The sequence below is a fragment of the Neofelis nebulosa genome, chromosome 2 (assembly GCF_028018385.1).
Source record: "Neofelis nebulosa isolate mNeoNeb1 chromosome 2, mNeoNeb1.pri, whole genome shotgun sequence".
NCBI classification, from domain to species: Eukaryota; Metazoa; Chordata; class Mammalia; order Carnivora; family Felidae; genus Neofelis; species Neofelis nebulosa.
Genome location: NC_080783.1, coordinates 7814940 through 7836363, shown reverse-complemented (window position 1 = coordinate 7836363; position 21424 = coordinate 7814940). Strand labels below are relative to the sequence as shown.

Below are 21424 nucleotides of genomic sequence, written 5' to 3'. Positions count from 1 at the left end.
AATTAACATATCTTCGAGTCTTTCAACATTTTAGGGGGGAAATGTTATTTAAAACACTTTCTCAAGACACCTTTTGAGTCTGGCTCTTAGGAAAATAACCGCCTCTATCCATGTGTTCCAGTGGCCTTCAAATGCAGCTGGAACCTTGGGAGGGTTACAGCTTCCTGCAAGAGCCTAAAATAGTGAACTGCTATTGAAGGCGGCCCCCACCTGCACCCCGTGCGTAAATAGAAGCAGACCCTGATTTGGTGCTGGAATAACATGAAGTTGAAGGCAGACTGGGTGGCCTGGCTGTTGGAGTCAGGATTCCCATTTACATTAAGAGCTGGTTCTGGACCATTTTGAATTATTGACTCATTTGGCTCTGCAGAAGTGCCACAGTAAAAAAAATATGCGTCTGGTCTCTCAAGGTTGAGTATCCAGGTTGGAAGTCAACCTGTATCACTTTGAAAATTGTCACAGACATGAGCAAGCATGGCAAGGTCTCCGTGAATAAAAAAGGCCATTATATAGCGAGGCGTAATCCCCACATAACCTTGTTCTTAAAGTAAAGGTTTAAATGTGAAGACCGGCGTCCGGGGGCGTGTAAAATCCCAGTAGTTGCTGCTCTGCCGCTCCTCTCCTCTGCCCGTTCACAGCAAGGTGCCAGTGTGAGCTTTCAGTCTTCGATGGGACCTTGTGTTCCAGACATCGATATAAATCATGTTTCACGCAGTTTACGAGTGGTTCGCATATGCCTGAGTCGTTTCCTAGATCGAGCTGTTTAATTAATTTAAAAACGTTTTATTGGAGAATAACATACATATGGAAAAATTCTAAGTGTATAACTAGATTTTCACAGATTTTATTTTTTATTTTAAAGGGTGTATTGAGAATTAATCCAAAGAAGTTTCACGAAGCCTTCATTCCTTCCCCGGTAAGTTCAATAACTTTATAATAAACTTAATGTCACAGTTAATTTTTTAGATGTGCTCTGAAATTGAAATCATATATTCTAACTAAAAAGCGGAGTAGTAAAACAAAATCGAGGATGGGCAAGGATTTGTTTCAAATTTAAATAAGCAAAATTTGTCTTTGGCTAACAACCCCTTCTGCCTGTCTTAAACCCACACTGCGAGTAAAGGGGACAGTACTTGTTATGAGGGCTGCAGAGAGCAGCTGAACCCACACAGACGCCCAGTAGGTTTTGCAGTTCAATGCCCTTGGTTTATAGCTTAAAAGGATTTATGGGTTTTTCTGCTGATTTAAGTTAATCTTTCCTAAACACGCTATCTACTTTCGATCTACTGCGTGAGCTAATTTGCAAATATGTCCAAAAATAACGTGTAATGCTTTTTTTCTTTTTAATGTTTATTTATTTTTGAGACAGAGAGAGACAGAGCATGAATGGGGGAGGGTCAGAGAGAGGGAGACACAGAATCTGAAACAGGCTCCAGGCTCCGAGCTGGCAGCACAGAACCCTACATGGGGCTCGAACTCACAGACCGCGAGATCATGACCCGAGCCGAAGTCGGACGCTTAACCGACTGAGCCACCCACGCACCCCGCTTTTTTTCTTTTTGGTCAGAGTTTCTCACTTCACTCCTCTGCAGGTGATAGGACTTGGTATAAGGCTCTTCACCGTTGGGTCTTTATACCCTCCTGATTCATTTTAACAGGCTCTCTCCTGTTAAGGGAAGTTCACTCTGACATATAGTTAGCAGGAGGTCTCTGGATAAGGCTCGATTGTGCAAAGCCAGGAGAGCAACATTCTCAAATTCCTGACGTGGCTTTTCCAGGCTGCCATAAATAAGATAGCCATAGAATTGTAGATTTTTTTTAAGTTTATTTATTTTGAGAGGAGAGAGAGAGAGAGAGAGAGAGAGAGAGCGAGCGAGCGTGTGTGTGTGTGTGTGTGTGTGCGCGCGCGCGCAAGTATGAGCTGGGGAGTGGGGCAGCAGGAGAGAGAGGAGAAACCCAAGCAGGGTCTGTACTGTCGGCACGGAGCCTGATGGGGGGCTCAATCCCACAAACCATGAGATCATGACCTGAGCCAGAATCGAGAGTTTGGACGTTCAACCGACTAAGCCACCCAGGTGCCCCCATTTATAGATGTTTTAACGGTGGAAGAGAGCATAGGAATAAATTTGAGCTTATTGATGAGGGAATGGAATACATACATGTATATATATATATATATATATGTTTTGGTTAACATATTTCATGATGTTAAATGACAAGTTTAGTGAGAATACAAGCTCAGTCATGTGCTTCACAGGTGGTAGTTGTGTCACAATAACTTTTAAGACCTATTCCCAAGCTCAGTTTAGTTCTTTTTTTCTTGTTCTACAGAAGCCAAGGATTCACATTTGTTTGTCAAGTTCAGTCTTACTGGTTGGATTAGATAAAAAGTATCACTGGCATGTTACATTGTTGTCTCTGAATCCTATTCTGTTCCTGTGATGGAATGTGCTAGATATGCTGACCCTCGTACTTTGATTGTGTAACTGAGGGTCAGCTTTGTGGCATAACTTACCTGCAGGAGTAGTTTTATCGTTCAGTGGAAACACTGTTTACATGGTGTTAAGATTCTCAAGTTTGCTCATAAGATGAAAATCACATTCAGTAATCATAAAAATTACCCATGAATACTCTTAGGAATATGCCTTGTTGGAGACAGATAGTCTCTCAGTAAATCCAGCATAACTTGCATTTTCTCTACATTAGAAAGAATTACCATTTATTCGTTGGCATACCAGTTGAAGGAGCTTGATTATAATAGGGGCCCCGGTGTATGAAAAACATGGATTTTTAAGCATGAGAATCATACCCTGTGCAGCAAGGAGTTCATCCTGAGAGACATCTGGGAGTTGAGCAGATTATAAATCTCCTGTCTCCTGTGTTCACTGAAGTTTGCTGTCATCGATTGGAATGTTAAGGGGAGCTCCACAGAACCTTTTGAAAATGTTATTGCTTATTTTCTTTCTTCTCTGAATACACAGTATTGAATTTCCCTGAGTTGGATACATGTTAGGCTGGTTCCTAAGAGGTGTGGGGCCCAGGACAAGAATACAAATGGAGGCATGCATACTTTATAATAATAAATATTTAAGAGTATAAATCAAACTAGCAAACTGTTAACACATTCATAACAAATAAAATATATTTCTTGCCAAAAATACCTCTATGTACCTGGGTTCAAATGTAGAATTCTCATACTCCTTGGAGCTCCATGCTGAAGTGGGGGTGCATGGAGAGGGTCCACCTCTGGCCTACCCTTCTTCCCTTCCCAATCCTGTCTTCCCTCTTTGCTGCCCGCCCACCTCCCCCATCAGTGAGGGTGCTTGCATGAACTTATGTGAGCATCTTATCATATCCCACATGTCCAAGTTCTTTCCACATGCCTTGGAAATACCTGTCCTTTAGCCACCTGTCAAGTCCAGTGGGTGCCACCAGTGACTGTGGTCTGCCTTCGGGCAGACAGACCTGGGGAAGATGCCTGTGTATGCCCTGGAAGTGAACTTGGAGCTGATTACCCCAGGGATGCTCATCTGTTTGGCCCTTAGAATTCCCTACTTATGGAGAGGAGTGTGACTGGAGAAGGGCCAGAGTAAAGGTCCTCTAAAATGTGGGGCCTAGTTAGGTTCCTATAATTTAAATTCATATGACCTAAATTTGCAAATGATGTGTTGCCACAGTTTAATTTGGCTTGTTAAAGGAAGTTAAGAAGCAAAAGTTATTGATGTTTCAAAAGCCCAAGTTGTTCTCCTACTTGAAATTGTATTTTTGGCATGTCCTATTAAGAATCTTTTAGACAGTTGTGATATTAGGATTGGCTTATTTTTATGCCTCTTTTATTCTCCTGTTTGGCACTAATGGAGTAGTAATATTGTCTCAGAGGGTAAAAAAGTGCTGAATGATTCACCTTTAAGTAACTAAGAACTGACTGCAAAAGCTCTATCAAAGCCTAGTTGTAAGTTTTGGTTGTAGATACGGGAACAGTCCTGCATTCTAGTTTTGTGGGGTTTTTTGGTCAGCTTAAGTTTTTAGAGGCATTATAGAAAGTATTGAGGAGGGAGATAGTGGAGGCAATAAACTGCATGTAGATAAACCCCACAACCACCATTGGTCTGGATTTATGAGCATATGTAGCTCATGTCCATGTCGAGTATGAACTGGAAAAATGCTCGCAGGTGGACTAGGAGTAAGATGTCAGAACCAGGGACTGAATGTTACTGTCCCCTGCTTTAGCATGGAGAGTAAAGACAGGAATTGATAGTAAAGAAGATGTAGCCCCGACCCTGATGATAGGAAATTGAAGAGTTTTCTTATTTGTAAAACGAGGGGTGGATTAGATTGTCTAACGTTTCTTACAACTTAAAAATTCCAAATTCTAATTTAAATTTCTAAAGTTTTTGGAGATAACAAAAATACACTAGGTTTGATTATTTAGGTTCTTACTAACTTTAAAAACTAAGTTGTGAACTTACACAATGTCATTTGCTGTGTTAAAATGTCTACTTAAGTCAATAGGCTAAGAACAGTAATTCACCATCACTTGTTTTTTTTTAAAATTATTTTTAACGTGTATTTATTATTATTGAGAGACAGAGAGACACAGAGCATGAACAGGGGAGGGGTAGAGAGAGGGGGAGACACAGAATCTGAAGCAGGCTCCAGGCTCTGAGCTGTCAGCACAGAGCCCGACGTGGGGCTCGAACTCACAAACTGCGAGATCATGACCTGAGCCGAAGTTGGTCGCCTAACCAAGTGAGCCACCCAGGCGCCCCATCATCACTTGGTTTTAATAAAGTACTTCATTTTGGGGGCTGTTGACTTAGGTTCATTATAATTTCTACTGATAGAAAGTTGATTTTCATTTTCTTTTGACAAAGCCAAAATACATGGGACAAGTCACTTATATATGTACCTGCCAGCCTCCTGGAGTTCTCAGTAAAAGTAAGATACAGAGTTAGAATAAAACCATGTGACTTTCTTTTAAAAAAAATTTTTTTTTCAACGTTTTTTATTTATTTTTGGGACAGAGAGAGACAGAGCATGAACGGGGGAGGGGCAGAGAGAGAGGGAGACACAGAATCGGAAACAGGCTCCAGGCTCCGAGCCATCAGCCCAGAGCCTGACGCGGGGCTCGAACTCACGGACCGCGAGATCGTGACCTGGCTGAAGTCGGACGCTTAACCGACTGCGCCACCCAGGCGCCCCAAAAACCATGTGACTTTCAAGCAAACCAAGATAAATTGGTATTATTGAGATGCTTCTTTGTCCTATTTGGAATAGGATAGAGGAGAAATAGACTAGATATAGAAACTTGGCTTTTTACAAATAACATAAGCTCCATTCTGAATATGTTGGTGTAAGAAGTTTTATAACTTTTTTGTGCATCTTGTCATGGGAGGCACCCTTTGAATATCTGTGGAATTTATTTGGCCCAAAGGGAGCTATTGCATCAATAGGGAATGCTCTTGGTTGTCCTCCCCCCTCCAAAGCCTCCTAAGTATTTTTTTTTTAACGTTTATTTTAGAGAGAGAGAGAGAACACACATGCGCGTCCATGCAACCAGGGGAGGGGCAGACAGAGGGGGTTACAGGGAACCTGAAGCAGGCTCCATGCCGATAGCACAGAGCCCAGTACCGGGCTTGAACTCGCAAACCGCAAGATCATGACTTGAGCCAAAGTCAGATGCTTAACCGACCTAACTACCCACGTGCCCCTGCTAAGTATTTATTTAGATTACCCCCAGATCCCTTTATATTTCCTCTAGGGTTGTTCATTAGTCCGTTTTTTTCCCCTACTCTTTCTGGGTGTGGGTGGGTAGAGCTACTCTTTGGAATTCAAATAAAGAACTGAACTCTTTGGCCTTTAAAAGTAGTCAAGGGCGTGCCTGGATGGCCCAGTCGGTTAAGCACCCTCCTCAGCTCTGTGCTGACAGCTCAGAGCCTAGAGCCTGCTTCGGATTCTATGTCTCCCTCTCTCTCCCTGTCTCCCCTCCCCCAAAATAAACAAACATTAAAACAATTTTTTTTAAGTAGTCAAGTGGGGGTGAATCAAACTTTTAAAAAAGATTTTTTTTAATGTTTATTTATTTCTGAGACAGAGCATGAGTGAGGGAGGGACAGAGAGAGAGGGAGACACAGAATTGGAAGCAGGCTCCAGGCTCTGAGCTGTCAGCACAGAGCCCAACGCGGGGCTCGAACTCACAAACCGTGAGATCATGGCCTGAGGTGAAGTCGGTCGCTCAACCGACTGTGCCACGCAGGAGCCCCAGAATCAAACTTTTAATATTGAGCTGTTCCCAAGTTTACTGTCTTTAAAATAAGAGGTTCTGCAACAGGTACAGGGTTTTGTAAGAGCTGAGTAGTGATGCAATACCTGTAGATTTGTATATTGTTTGAGGTTTTGTGTGTGTGTTTTTTTTTTTTTTTTTTTTTTTTTTTTTGTATACTGTCTGCTTTTCTTGGTTTCTTGGGATAGAAATATGACAATACCAGTATCTTATCATCTTAAATCTTTGCGCTAAGGGTGGTGTACCTGCTTATGAAAGAGACATTTCGTTCCATGTGTTTTGACACGTGATAATGGGTTGGGATGACCTCCAGACAGCTCTCTTTTCATCCCAGGGAAGTTGGAGAGGTCCTGTCGCTATGTAAATTGCAGAAGGCAGCAGTTGGTGATGATGTGCCACACTTCAGTTGTTCACTCTCCATTCATTGGTTGTTTCTTCCTTGTATCTGTGAGAAGCTCGACATGAGGTTAACAGCAGTAACTGTCTATGTGGCTAACACAGTAGTGGTACCTCAGGGACTAGGGTGGGTCAGGTTTGGCAACCTGTGTAGGCCACAGCTGTGAGCCCATGGTTAGATTGGAAATTGAACAGAAAAACTGTTCTAAAAGGTCTCTAATGGCTTGTAATTGGAAACTATAAAAAATGCTGACTGCCTAGAGTCCCATTTTTGGTGGTGGTGGGACAAGTTTGGTGAACTGGGGATGCTCATTTCAGTTTTAACTGAAATGTCATAGTAATCGCCTTTAGCTCGTTGAGTGTTAAATCTTATCGAATCAAGTGCCTCTATTAGCAAATTTTGAGTGGTGGTTTCTATGCCTGTTTGCTATTATTTCCTTTAAGAAAAATAAATATTGGGGCGCCTGGGTGGCGCAGTCGGTTAAGCGTCCGACTTCAGCCAGGTCACGATCTCGCGGTCCGTGAGTTCGAGCCCCGCGTCAGGCTCTGGGCTGATGGCTCGGAGCCTGGAGCCTGTTTCCGATTCTGTGTCTCCCCCTCTCTCTGCCCCTCCTCCGTTCATGCTCTGTCTCTCTCTGTCCCAAAAATAAATTTAAAAAAAACGTTGAAAAAAAGAAAAATAAATATTTTATTTCTCTTTTATTTTCTGAAAAGAAGCACTCCATATAAACCTTCAGAAGGATAAAAGGATTCGAGTACATGTTTGCCTGTTTGTTGATGAAACGTTTTAAAAATACTTCAATTTTTTTCATGGACCCTTACTGCTGAAGGGGTGGTTTTCCTTAGCTCTCTTTTCCATCTGAGTGTTTTTTGCAAAGTAATTTGGCTTACTAGGAAGACTCTGGCCTCTGTGTAAGTTTAGTAGTTGATACCTGGGGAGTTCACTAGGGCTTTACTGCTTTAAGTGGGTTATTTGTAAGCATGTGGTCAAGGATGTAGGTGTCCCGTGCTTTGTGTTCACAGGGGGTGAGGGAGGGGGGTCCAAGTTCACCCTGCTCCTCAGTCAGACAGGTGGAGGAGTGTGAGAATGCTTCATGAATCTCCTGTCCCTTTCCTTTCCTTCTTTGTCTTCTACTTAGGTGTCCATCAAAACAACCATACTTTGCTTTCTGTGCCACTTGCCTGGGGGGGGAGGAGTATGATTTTGCTAGTTCCTTCCTTGGAGAACTCAATTCCTAGAGCTGGTTGCTGCTCCTGCCCCCAGTTGGTTTTCTTGGGGGATTATATTTTATTGTTCTTCTGTTTGCTTGAAAATTGGCTACTTTTTACCCTTCTTTGATACTTAAAAAAAATTCCGTTAGTGTAGAAAATGTATCATCATGCTTTATGTCAAACAGGAAAGGATCACTTACTCCTTTCTCATTCCAATTAGGAAAGCATGCAGCCTCAGTTTTTTGCATTATATATTTTTGTTTGTTTTGGTCTGCCTATAGGAGATCTTCCCTTATATTTAAAAAAAATGTTTTTTAACATTCTGTTAACCTGCTCTTCTATGTTCATCCCCATTTCTGCCAGTTCCAAAGACTGATTTCCCACTAGGTCTGTTTGTGGCTGTGTACTAGCATTCTTGTGAGGTCAGTGGACAGTTTGTAGAGTTCACAACTTTTAAACCAAGGAAGTAAGTTTTGGTTCCAGGCCTTGGTAAGGTGACTGTTTTCTCTCTCCAATCTAGGATGGTGATCGAGACATTTTTATTGATGGTGTTGTTGCTCGTAATAGAGCCTTGAATGGGGATCTGGTGGTCGTGAAGCTGCTTCCAGAAGAGCAGTGGAAGGTAAGTTAAAATTTCCTTTTCTAATAATAGAGTCCTCAGGGCCTTTTCATTCCGTGGTGCATCGGGGAGACATCATAAACTGAAGCAGTCATGGACTCTTCTAAGAAGCAGGCCATGGAATGCTGGGAACTTAGAAGCATCTGATGGGCAGACAGCTAATGATTTGAGTTGTTCTCCTTGCTCCCTCCCTTGTGACCTGTCTTCCCTTCACATGCCTTGCATTGGTTTCTGGTAATTTTTAGGACAGAATAAAAGCTTGCAGGGCACATTCAAACTTGATATGAATTATTTTCCCACATTAAATACTGGGAGAACTGGAAAGACAAAGTCATGGGAGGGTGGCAGTCTTCATACATTCTTGCTGCCTCTATGGGAAAACTCAGGCAACACATACCTAGTTCTGTAGGGTCCAGTTTGGTGATTGGGCTTCCTTTGGCAGACAAAAATAGACTCTTTTTATAAAACAGAGATCTGGTGGCAGAGGAAATGTTTTCAACATGAGAATATTCTGGGTTTCATTCTCCATATATGTCTGTCAATTGAAAAGAAAGATGTGGTTTTTGACTAATATTTTTTATTAAAAAATTTTTTTAATGTTTATTTTTGAGAGACAGAGACAGTGTGAGTCAGGGAGGGGCAGAGAGAGAGGGAGACACAGAATCCAAAGCAGGTTCTAGGCACTGAGCTGTCAGCAAAGAGCCTGACACGGGGCTCAAACCCATGAACTGTGAGATCATGACCTGAGCTGAAGTCATATGCTTAACTGACTGAGCCACCCAGGTGCCCCTTGACCATTATTTTAAATAAGAGTCAGGCACTGGAATCATTTATAGTAGCAGTTTCTTTGAATTGTCATGTAGAACTGGCAACTTGTGTGTCTAAGTCTGGATTTTTCTTTGTAGCATTTATTCATAGCATCTTTTATTTGGCTCAGTTCATCGGTATTGAGGAATATGGTGTTGTCTTCATTGAGCGGTACTATAGGAAATAATAGAGTGGGCTTTTTAGGCTTGGGTTTGAATCCCTTTCTGCAGCTCATGTGTATAACTTTGGGTGAATTATATAACCTCTCTGTGCCTCAAATGCTTCATCTGTAAAATGGGAATAATCATAGTACCTACTTCATATGTTTGTGATGAGGATTAAATGAGAATATACATGCAAGAATCTTAGAATGGTGCCTAACCCATGGTAGCAGCTCAAGAAATGTTGGTTTTTATTATTAGCTTTTCCAGAAATGGTGGAAGTACTACCTTATCTCAGAGCTTTGTTGAGATATAAATTCAGTTTGTGTTTTATCCGACAGGGCTGGAGTAACTGAGTTAGACCTATATGCCAGGGATTTGTAGGGTGTAGGGATGTTAATAATGATCACGATAGACATAGTTCTTTCTTTTTTTAAATCTTTTTTCAACGTTTTTATTCAGTTTTGAGAGAGACACAGAGCATGAGTGGGGGAGGGGTAGAGAGAGAGAGAGGGAGATACAGAATCTGAAACAGGTTCCAGGCTCCAAGCTCTTAGCACAGAGCCAGACACAGGGCTGGAACTCACGAGCCATGAGATCATGATGTGTGCCGAAGTCATTCGCTTAACTGACTGAGCCACCCAGGCGCCCCATGATAGACATAGTTGTTAACCCTTATGGAGCTTTTAGTCTGATGGGGAGCGCAGGAAGAGACAGATACTAATAATACACAAATTTAAGGATAATTATAGTTAATGCTGTGAAGTTAAGTGAAGAGTATTTTATGAGGGTTAGTTATCCTAGTCCTGATACCCCCAGCCCACCCCCAGTTGCAGCCAATTGTGGCTGTAGTCTCCTCCCTTGATTCTCCAAAAGCACAGCTAAGAGTTGGTTCCAAGCCCTGGGAACATAGATTGATTTAGGCCACTTTCTCTTTTCTGGAAAGCGTCATCTAGCACAGTGTTGACCACATCTAAGAAGGCAAGAGGAGTGCATTAGGGCCTGATCAAAGTAAAGGAAGTATTCCTGGAGGTCATCTGAGGGAGTCAAGAGGCAGAATTAGAGTGAAGATGATCCGAAGAAGGAACACAAAAAGGTGGTGGTTTCCTTTAACTCAAGGGGTGAGAATGGGCAGAATAGAAAGAAATAGAAGAGTAGTTAGCAAATTGGGTGAGTCCGGCGCTGACCGGAACATGTGTAGGATGTTGACCGGTTGAAGAACAGGAATGGAGAGCATAGAGTAGAGCACCTGTTGAGCTCTACAGAGGTGGACGAGGTTGATTAAAAAAGAGCAAGGCCAAGTTGCCTAGCGTCCTTCCTACCTTGGCTGCAGCAGGGGATGGCTAAAAAAACCCAAACATATGAATAAATAAGTTAGTTGCATTATTTTCCCTGTTTTGCCCCTCCTTTGTACTTAAGACCAGCAGGCACAGCCTTTCCCGGTATTGTATGAACCACTCTTGCTTTGGATAGGAAGCCTAGGAAGATGAGGGTAGGTTGGAGGTGAAAGTGTTTGTTGTTGTCATGCTCTAGAAGGACAGCTTAGGACTTGGGGATTCTTACTTCTGCCTTGGTGCCTTTGCTTCTAGACAAAAACCTATACCTCCTTTAAGACTCAACACAGCCAAGTTGTGTTTTTTCCCAAGAGGCCTAAGTTTGTGATTTTGTAATTCCTAGGTCACTGGAGCTAGTTAAGCAGATAAGAATTTACTGAAATTCTTATAGTGCTCCCACAGTCAGTGTATTCAGACTACATAGACACAGCTTGTTGTTTTTCTATTTTACAGTTAATATCTAAAGGCAGAAGAGATTAAGGGCCATATGGGAGTTTTAAGCCAGGGAGTGACATGGTCTTATTTAGCCCAAAATCACTCTGGCTGCTATTTGGAGAATGGAATGTAGTGGGGGCAATTGTGCATTGGCGTGGCCAGTTAGGAGGTATATGCCGGGCCGTGATAGTGAAGGTGCAGAGAGGTAGAGATACATTTTGAAAGAGCTAATGGGACTTGAAGATAGATTTGAGGAGTAGGGTTAATGAAAGCAGGGAATGAAGGATTAAGGTTCTGGTTTAAGCAAAATGGGTGAACATGATGTCATTAATTTGAAATGAGGAATAGTAGGGATGAGCATGTTTGGGTACAAAAATTATTAGTTCTGCTTGGCCATGTTAAGTTTTAATTTCTTTTCAGACATGTTAATAGAGATGTTGAGAATATATGGAGGCGTAGATGGTTCATTACTCATAAATTCTAAGTTGTGGAAGAAATAATCCCGATTCTACACAAACACTTCCAGAAGATGCAAGGGGAGGAAACCTTTCCCAACTTCTAAGAAGGCAGCATTGCCTTAATATCAAAACCAGGAAAAGACATTGTAAGAGAGGAAAGCTATAGACCAGTACTCCTCACAAACATGGTTGAAAAAGTCCGCCACAAAATATTAGCCAATAGAATCCAACAACATATTATACTAAAAGGGTAATATAGCATGAGCAAATGGGGTTTATCTCAGGAGTGCAAAGTTTAATATTTGAAAAGCAATTTCATGTAATTCACCTAGTTAACAGACCAAACTTACCATATTTCATTTGAATGCCATCATTTCAACAGATGCAGAAAACACAATTGACAGAAGTCCACGACAATTCATAATAAAAAATCACAGCAAACTAGAAATAAAAGAGTACTTCCTCAATTTGGCAAAGAACATCTAGGAGATACTTATAGCTAACACCATTCTTAGTAAGAAGAAAGGCTAAATGCTTTTCCTCCAGTATTGGGAATGAGGTAAGAATGTCCCTTCTCATCCCTTTTATTCAACACTGTACTGGAGATTCTAGCCAGTACAGTAAAGCAATAGGGGATAAAAGCATTCGGATTGGAAAGGAAGAAGTCAAACTGTATTTAATCTCAGACTATATGATTTTCTATATATAAAATCCTAAGGAATCTACAAAAAGCTGCTAGAACTAGTAAGTGAGATTAGGTTGAAGGCCAGAAGGTTGATATAAAAAATCAATTGTACTTATATATATTAACAATGAGAAATTGGAAATTTCAAAATTTATTATTTTTTCATAGGATCAAAATTATGATATACTGAGGGAAAAATGTGACCAAAGATGTGTAAGACATGTACACTAAAACTATAAACATTTTATAGTTTATAAACTGAGAAAAATTACATAAGGTCTCAATAAATGGTGAAAAATATCATGCTCATGAATTAAAAGACTCAGTATTGCTAAGATACCAATTCTATTCAGATTGATAGATGGATTCATCACAATCCCAAAGAAAATTGTAGCAGGCTTCTTTATAGATGTTAACAAGCTGATGTTAAGATTTGTATCGTTGTGCAAAGGACCTAGGATAGCCAAAACAAAGAAGAACAAAATTGGAGGCTGTATATCACCTGATTTCAAGACTTACTATAAAGCTCTGATAATCAAACTGTGTGGTAATGTCAAGATAGACATATAGATTGATGGAACAGAGTAGAGAGGCCTGAAGTAGACCCACACATACAAGATTATTTGATTTTCTACAATGGTGCCAAAATAATTTGGTGGGGAAAAGATCTCTTTTCAACAAATGTGCTATTACAATTGTGTAGCCATATGAAAAATAATGAACTTTGACCCTTACCTTGTACCATATACAGAAATTAACTTGAAGTGGATTATAGATATAAATGTTTGTGTAAAAACTATAAACTTTCTATAAGAAAAAGGCGAAATTTTTAGTGATCTTAGATTTAACAAATATTTCTTAAATATGAAGCATAAAAGAAGTAATAAATTTGACTTTATTAAAATTATCAACTTTTGCTTTTTAATAAACACTGTTACAAAAAGGCAAAACATTTATCTGACCAAAGATTTTTATTATCTAGACTATAAAGAACTCTTTTAGTCAATAACAGGCAGCCTATTTAAAAACTGTATTAAAGATTTGAGAGATACTTTACTAAATAAGATATATGGATAGCAGATAAGCATAGGAAAAGATGCTTGACATAGTCATTAAGAAAATACAAATTAAAAGCACAAGATACAACTATAAAATCTCTAGAATGGCTGATGTTAACAAGACTGACCATAACCAGTGTTGGCAAGGGTGTGGAGCAGCTGGAACTCTCATGCACTGCTGGTGGGAATATAAATGGTATATTCACTTTGGAACACGGTTTGACAACTTCTGAAAAAGTTAAGTGTATACTTAACACGACCCAGCCATTCCACTCCATTCCTGGATACTTACCTTGGAGAAATGAAGGCATTTGTCTGCATAAAGACTTACATATGAGTTCATAGCTGCTTTTTTGGTAATAGCCCCAAACTGGAAACAGCCCAAATGTCCGAAGGCATGAAAACCAATTTTGCTATACCTATTCAACAAATACAACTCAGCAGTTAAAAAAAAAAAAATCAATGGAGTATTGATACATGCAGCAACATGGACAAATCTCAAAATAAATTACGATGGATGAAAGAAGCTAAGCAAAAAAGAATACACTTTGTATGAGTCCATTTATATAAAACTCTAGAAAATACAAACTAATTTGTATGAACAAAAGGCAGATCATTGGTTGCTTGGGGCAGGAGTAAGAAAGATAGATTACCAAGGGGCCTCAAGGAAGCTTTGGGAGTGATGGACATATTCATTATCTTGATGGGATAGTTTCATAATTGTGTATGTATGTCAAAGCCAATCAATTTGTGCACTTTAAATATATGTAATTGGTTTTTTTTAATTATTTTGGAGAGAGAGTGAGCAGGGGAGAAGGGAAGAGGAGGAGGAGAGAGAGAGGGGGCGGGGAGAGAGAGAGAGAATCTTAATCAGCTTCTATGTTCAGTGTGGAGTCTGACGTGGGGTTTGATCCCCTGACCCTGGGATCATGACCTGAGCCAAAATCAAGAGTTGGATGCTCAAATGCCTGAGCCACCCAGGTGCCCTTAAATATATGCAGTTTATTCTATGTCAGTTATACCTCAGTCAAGCCATAAAAAATAACTGAAAATAAAGAAACAATAAGATACTTGGACAAATGAGCCTGGAGCTCCAAGGAAAGATTGAAGCTAGAGATGTAAATTTGGGAGTCCTCAGCAGATACGTAATGTCAAATCCGAGGCAGTGGATGAGATCACTTAGAGAGTGTAGCTAAAGAAAAGAAGGCTGAGTACCGAGTTCTTGGGTAAGCCAGCATTTAGAGGTCAGCTGACGAGACTGTGGAGAGACCTGTGGCCCTGGACAGGGAGGGTATGAAACATGGTGGTTAACTTTCATCTGTGTCTAAAGCAGAAATCAATGAAATTGAAAACAGAAAAACAAATATTGGTTCTATAATAAAATCAGTAAATCAATAAACCTCAAGTACAGCTGACAAAAATAGAAGTCACAGGTCACCAATATCAGGAATGAAATCGGGAATATCACATATCACAAACATTAAAAAGATAATTTTTGAAAAACAAAACAAAAATTTCAGCTGTGCTTGGTTTAGGGAACAGGCTGACGCAGAGGGGGCAGAGGTGCAGAGAAATGGGTGTCCACAGACTCAGACTTTCATAGTCCATATGGTCTGCTCAAATCTAGGAAGGCATTTTTTGATCTACCGGATCCTGAGCCCTTTCTCATGAACAGGGATTGGTATGGATACAGAGAAAAGCCTAGACTGGCAAGGAGGACCCTTTGAGTTGCTGGCAGTAGATTAAGGGAGATGACCGAGGGACTGCCTTGGTGTGTGCATAGGCCCTCTTCAGCTGTCAGCAGGTTTGAAATGTAGAGGATGGTCCAGGGTTCCTTGACTTATTCGTTTTCTGTGGAGCTCCTAAGGATCTTCACAGTGACTGCCTGATAATTGCTTTTTATATGAAAGTCAACCCCACTAGGTATGTCTCTTGGGCCTCATTACTTAGAGTATTTCATAGCTTCCCGTTCTGAAGCGGGAAGCCTTGCTGGCTGTAGCCCACCTGTCACAGTTGTTGGTGACAGGGTCAAACTAGAGAGAAGAGAATATTCAGACTGTTCTCAAGCATCCCTGACATGTAGAATATAAACATCTCAAAGCATACTGGCCAATTGTATTACAGGTTTGTTAGTACAAAAGCATATTGTTGTCAGAGGAATCTGTAGTCAATGGTGTGAGCAAATGTGAATTAATTGGATTATTCATCTTTGCTTCTTTATGCTTGTTGTGCTCACCCCCTCTTGGGTATGTAAACTACAGGGCCTTTGGGGTTTTAGAAAAAACAACAATTCTTTTAGCTATAGTAGTAAATAGTCAATTTATTTCACAGCATGTTTTTTGGCAAAATAGATAGCTGTTAAAGACTCAAGCTGTGAGGCAATCATAAAAAATAATTTGCTCTTATATAACAATTTTAATTTTAGAATTCTTCCACTTTTGTAGTATATATATGTAGTTTTTATTACAGACATCTAATGAAGGATAGTTGAGGGACAAAAGATAGTTTCTTCACTTTGTCAATTGGGACATTAAGTGACTTGTTTAGGAACTGGAAGTTTTTGGCAGGGCCAGGGAGCAGAATCCAGATCTCATGACTTTCAGCTTCTCGCTCTTATAGGGTTTCTTTTTTCTTTTGTGTGAGTGTGTGCATGTGTGTGTGTATTTTTCTAGGCTGAGGGTCTGGTTTTCCTCAGATTTTCAAAGCGGGGGGAGACCTGTCCTCCAAATGATTAGGAGCTATTTCACAGGTCCTGATGATTCTGCCCAGAACTGTGCCAGGTACCTGTTGGCTTCTCATCCTGCACCCTGTTCTGTGCTAGATCCTGGAGGTTCAGCCTGGGAAAGGTCACAGGCTTTGCTGTTAAGGAGCTCGTAGGCTGGATGGGATGGGGATGGGAACAACTGTAGTATGGTTTGCAAAATAGAAAGAAATACATGTCATTATGGGGCACCAAACTCTTATGAGAGGACTGGAGAAGGTTTCCTAGAGGAGGTTGCATCTGCACTAAGGTTTGAAGATGGGATGGGGCGCCTGGGTGGCTCAGTTGGTTAAGTGTCTGACTTCGGCTCAGGTCATGATCTCACAGTTCATTGGTTTGAGCCCCACATCGGGCTCTGTGCTGACAGCTCAGAGCCTGGAGCCTGCTTCGGATTTTGTGGGTCTCTTTCTCTCTGCCACTTTCTCTCTCCCTCTCTCTCTCTCAGAAATAAATAAACATTAAAAAAAATTAAAAAGAAGATGGGAAGGGAGAAGAGAGGTTTTGTTTTGTTTTAGGATGAGAATGACTTGGGTTGAGAATGATTTGGCAAGAGAGGATTGTGAAAATTTCCACTTTCGGGGAGGAACATGTGGAGTAAGGCTCTCTGTCCCTGCTGTGCCATCGGCTGAGTGCGGCCCTCCCAACTCTCCTAGAGACTGGTAAAAAAAAGTTCTCCAGTCCCTGCCTTCCAAGAAGACCAACAGCCTTGTGGGCCAGCCCCCACCCCCCCACCCCCTGCCGCCCATTTTATTTTGAGAGAGAGAGAGGGAGAGGCAGGGAGAGAGAGAATCCCAAGCACGCTCTGCACTGTCAATGTAGAGCTTGACGTGGGACTCAAACCCACGAAGCACAAGATCATGGCCTGAGCCAAAATCAAGAGTGGGATGCTCAACCAGCTGAGCCACCCAGGCGCCCCTGGCCTTGGCCCCTTTTGCAGAAGCCCCACAGATACTGCTCTTTGCTCTGTAAACACTCCCTTTGCCATTTATTTGATCTTCACCCTGCCTCTTGCATTCTCTTTTCCTTTTCTTCCCTTTGTCCCATTAAGTTCATCTCCATAATCATTAAACAACTTTGTCGTTCATCTTTTTTGTTAACTATAATAAGTTTACGCTGTTATTTTCCTTCTTTTAGTAGCCCAATATAGTGCATCACAAATATATAAACCCTGCGGATGTTGGATGATTGCTAACTTTTTAGGGCTTGCTGTGTACCAGGAACTATATTTAATGCATCATACCATTCTTTAGTCTGCTGTTGTCTCTATTCCAGTTTTGTGAATGAGAAACCTGAGTCTTAGCTTACACATTTTACTTATTTAGGGAATATATAACTAGAGAATGACAGAGGTGGGATTCAGATTCACATCTCTGAGTTTCATGAGCTCATTATTATTTGTTATTTCAGAGATAAAAAGAAGAGAGTTATTGGATACGTAGATAGAAATTGTCAAGTATCATAAAAATCAGCATAAATCCAGGAAATAGTAATATATACCTTAGCATTAGGTAGTATCTTGAGTTCCCATCATGGGTAAAGAGGATAATTGTATCAGTTGAAATGACCAAAGGCTTAGTATTAATTCTTAGAAAATAGCTGCTTTAGAAAAAATTAATTAGAATTCTAGTGGTTCTGTCTTAAGACTAGAGAGGTATGATAGCTTCTCAGGGCATTATGAAGGCAGGTGTTGGGAATGTGCCATAACCTTACCAGACATCTGCTCTAGATAGCGGATCAGATACTGAGAAGGCTGACTCAATTATAAAGTTACCTCAAGAGCTACAGCCTGCTGAACAAGGGGTCACAGGCCCAGCTGTCATCCTGACCTGAGAGTAGCTCACAAACTCGTGGGGCATGTGGCACAGGTGTTCAGAAGGCAGGTAGGCAGTTGCCATGGTAGAGGTGGGTCCTTCTCTGACAGAGACATAGGACTAATTTCAGAGACATAGGACTCTCTCAGTATAAACAGACTGGTGGAGCTGGCCCCTGGGCTGGAGTCAAGGAGGCTATTTGATTGCCATGCTAGGAGAATTGGCTAGAGCAGTATTGGGAGCAAGAACCAAAGCAGGAGACCAACCCTGAGAGCCAGAATTCTGGGCCTTTTTTGTGTTGTTGTTGTACCAAAGGAGATTTGGGAGCCCGGAATTAAGGTCTGGTGTCTTGGATCTGGGAGGTGGGTTAAAAGCTAAGGCCTCTTAGAGGAGGAGCCAAAGCTGTTTGAATGTTGCCTACTTTGCTTGATTGCGAACTAGGGTGAGCAGCTTAGTTGATGCAGCCATAGTGAGTGACCCAGGGAAAATCGGAGTAAAGGAGGAGGATAAGAGCATATTAAAATTAGACTGTCCTACAGTGTGAAACAGAAGCTGATTAGCTAAAGAGTCAGAGGTAGATGTCAAGTGAAATTTCTACTCATTCAAAATTAGTTCTTATATTTTTTGTCTGAATATTTAAAACTATAGTAAGAAAGGCTGGAGTCGATTTGATATATTGATAGCCACTGGAAAACTATAATGCTATTTGTTTATCCCTTAGGTATTTGTTGAGAGCACTTGCATCAGACAGAGAGGATATAGTTGGAATAAATCAATTAAGCACTTTGTTAGTGAAGTCTAATTTTCTCTTAGGACAGGATTATTTCACTTAATTTTCAATAGAGCAAAGTCTATGCATGAATTAAGGAGGGTGGAGAAGCAGGGATAATTATTCTGTGTTTCTTAACAGGTCTGTTATACAGTTACTAAGAAAACTTACTGTTATGCAAAGATACTTACACTTCAGCAAAGGAATAATAGAAGTACGGATGGGTATTTTAGAAGAGATTGGCACAGAAAGAAAGAACTAATGGGTTTGAAAGAATAAAGGAAGCGTTGATAGGAGTTACTACTCTTGTTCTAAATTAAACAAACAACAGAAAAATCAAAGTGCACATTTAATCCCTAATTTTCAGTGGCTGTTCCAAACCTTCTTATGGTCACACGAAATCGGTCTCGTACAGTAAATTGTTTCCTTTGACAACTAACTTTTCCTTCAAGTGATTGTTTTAAAGTTTTGTCTTCCAAGTTCTTCTTTAAATATGCATCCATCATACTAGATTATACTTAATCCAGTCTCTTATATAACCACTATCATTTTGGATTGTTCTCCATTCCAGTGGAATTAGGATTTCTTAGAACTGTTTGGTTTCCTGGCCTGTATGACAGGCCCGAAAAAGACTTGGAAGGTACTTAATGATGGAGGGCAAGGTCTTTGGAGCCTCCACCCATAGCAATATGGTAGGTAAGGTATATCTACTACCATGATCAGATTTTCCCAAAATTGTTATATACACAAACCTATTTTTAACAATCATCTTTTCTTCTTCATTATTGCCAGCTCTGGGATCAAATACTTCAGGTTCTTGCCTGCTCTAAACATGCCTTCAGATCTCCGTAATTCAAATTGAAATGTCTGAAATAAGGAATGTATCATTTAAGGATAGAGTAGCTTATTTGTGCTGGGAAACTCCCAATTAATATTTCAGGATTATTTTCTAGAAAACTAATTCAGTCCTCCGTAACTCCACGGAGATGGTTTGGTGAAACTCACGTTCATTGTATGGAATGAATTAATGTAGATGAAGGACCTTTAGCAATGCTGGCACATTGTTAAGTGCTTAAGAAATGTCAACTATTACTATTATTCTTCCTTGAAATGAAGACTGAGAGGCGTTGTTTGGTCAAGAGCACGTAATAACTCAAACTTGCTATTCCCAGCTCTTGAATTTACCACTGATAACATTTATTTACAGTAGAAATAAAATGTTGATGTAAAATGTTGGTGTCTCACTGTGCATTCCTTTGTAGGATCTAAATTGCTGGAAGGTTGTGATAGCTAAGGTTATACTGTGGAACAACATTGTTTATTTTGTACCCATGCTGTTTGCCCATCAAGATCATCTAGGGCCTTGCCTTGTATTATCTTCACCCCAGAGCCCAGGCTGAATGAAATAGCTGCTAACAGGAGTATTCCCCTTTTCTGTGGCAGAGAAGAGCCACAGAGCCTTGGACATTTAAAATGTCCTTGCCCAGAAATGACCCCATCAGTTCTGCTCACACCTCATTGGCTAGAATGAGTCACCTGGCCCTCCTCAACCACAGGAGGGCCAAGAAGTGTCGTCCTACCAAGTGTCTACAAGTAGGGATAGGAGCATATACGTGGTGAACTGCACTAGTGACTGTCACACTGCATTAATTAGGTTGATCATATGTTGCATTCTTGACTAGCCATCTGAAAAGTGTATGCCATTGGTCACTATGGAGATCAGTCAGCAGTTTCTGTATCGCTTACTACAAATTCATCTCCATTAATGAAGGAGGAATTGAGAAATACCTGAAAGATCTAGATGGTCTTTAAGGTCACCTCCAGTTTTATAATTTTTGTTTGAAAGCACAACGTGTGATGCAAAGTAAGTTTGTTGATCTTTGCATCAAGCTAATGGTACAGTTTGGGGGTATAAAAGGCAAGGAAATTATGTTTTAAGGAAATGTACTGGCATTCGTGTGATAATTTTTATAAACCATACAGTGTTTATCATTATTAGTAGTGTTGTGATACTGTTGCTTGCTACTGCTCTTTAGTTTTTATTTTAAAAATTTCAATAGATATATCTTATCCCATGTTTTATGGAAACTAGTAATGATTTAGGGCATGTGCATAACTATATTATAAATTTAGGCAACTAGGGAAAGGGACATTGTAGATTTGGAAAATTACAGGTATTTTAGTGCTTTGGAGCTTGAAATGTAAGATAGGGATTTAATGTGGCAGGAGACCAGGCCAGGCTAATAGATGATGGGTGGGTGGGGTCACATCATGAAATGTCTTCATGCTAGTAAAGGAGTTCAGCTGTGATCATACAGGCATTAGGGAGCTGGAAGAGGTTAAGACAGGGTAGTGATTCAAGAATAAAAGACACAGGGGTAGCAGATGTGAGAAAAACTTAAATTACAGTACCTTAGGCTGGGTTTCCCAGAGGTGGAGCCTGAGGTTTCTGGTCCTCATAGTCTGTCTTTGTGAGAGATTTCTGAAATACATCAAATTACTTAAAACTTAATTAGTAAAGACACAGATCAAAAGTTACCATTTGAGAACAAGTTACTGAGAATGAACTAGATTGAGTACTCGAAGAGGTTGGGTTTGGATGGTAAGAGAGTGAAGTGAGGGGAACCTGGGTGGC

General features: G+C 40.6%; 1 protein-coding gene across 5 annotated transcripts in view; it reads left to right on the top strand.

The window, feature by feature from the left end:
* Positions 1–21424, top strand: part of DIS3L2 (DIS3 like 3'-5' exoribonuclease 2) — a 346483-nt gene that overhangs the window by 61847 nt on the left and 263212 nt on the right. For all 5 annotated transcript variants that reach the window (XM_058701221.1, XM_058701232.1, XM_058701212.1 and 2 more), the window contains exons 4-5: positions 863–916; positions 8412–8513. In XM_058701221.1, coding sequence (XP_058557204.1) covers positions 863–916; positions 8412–8513 — 156 coding nt within the window. The remainder of the gene's footprint in view (positions 1–862; positions 917–8411; positions 8514–21424) is intronic.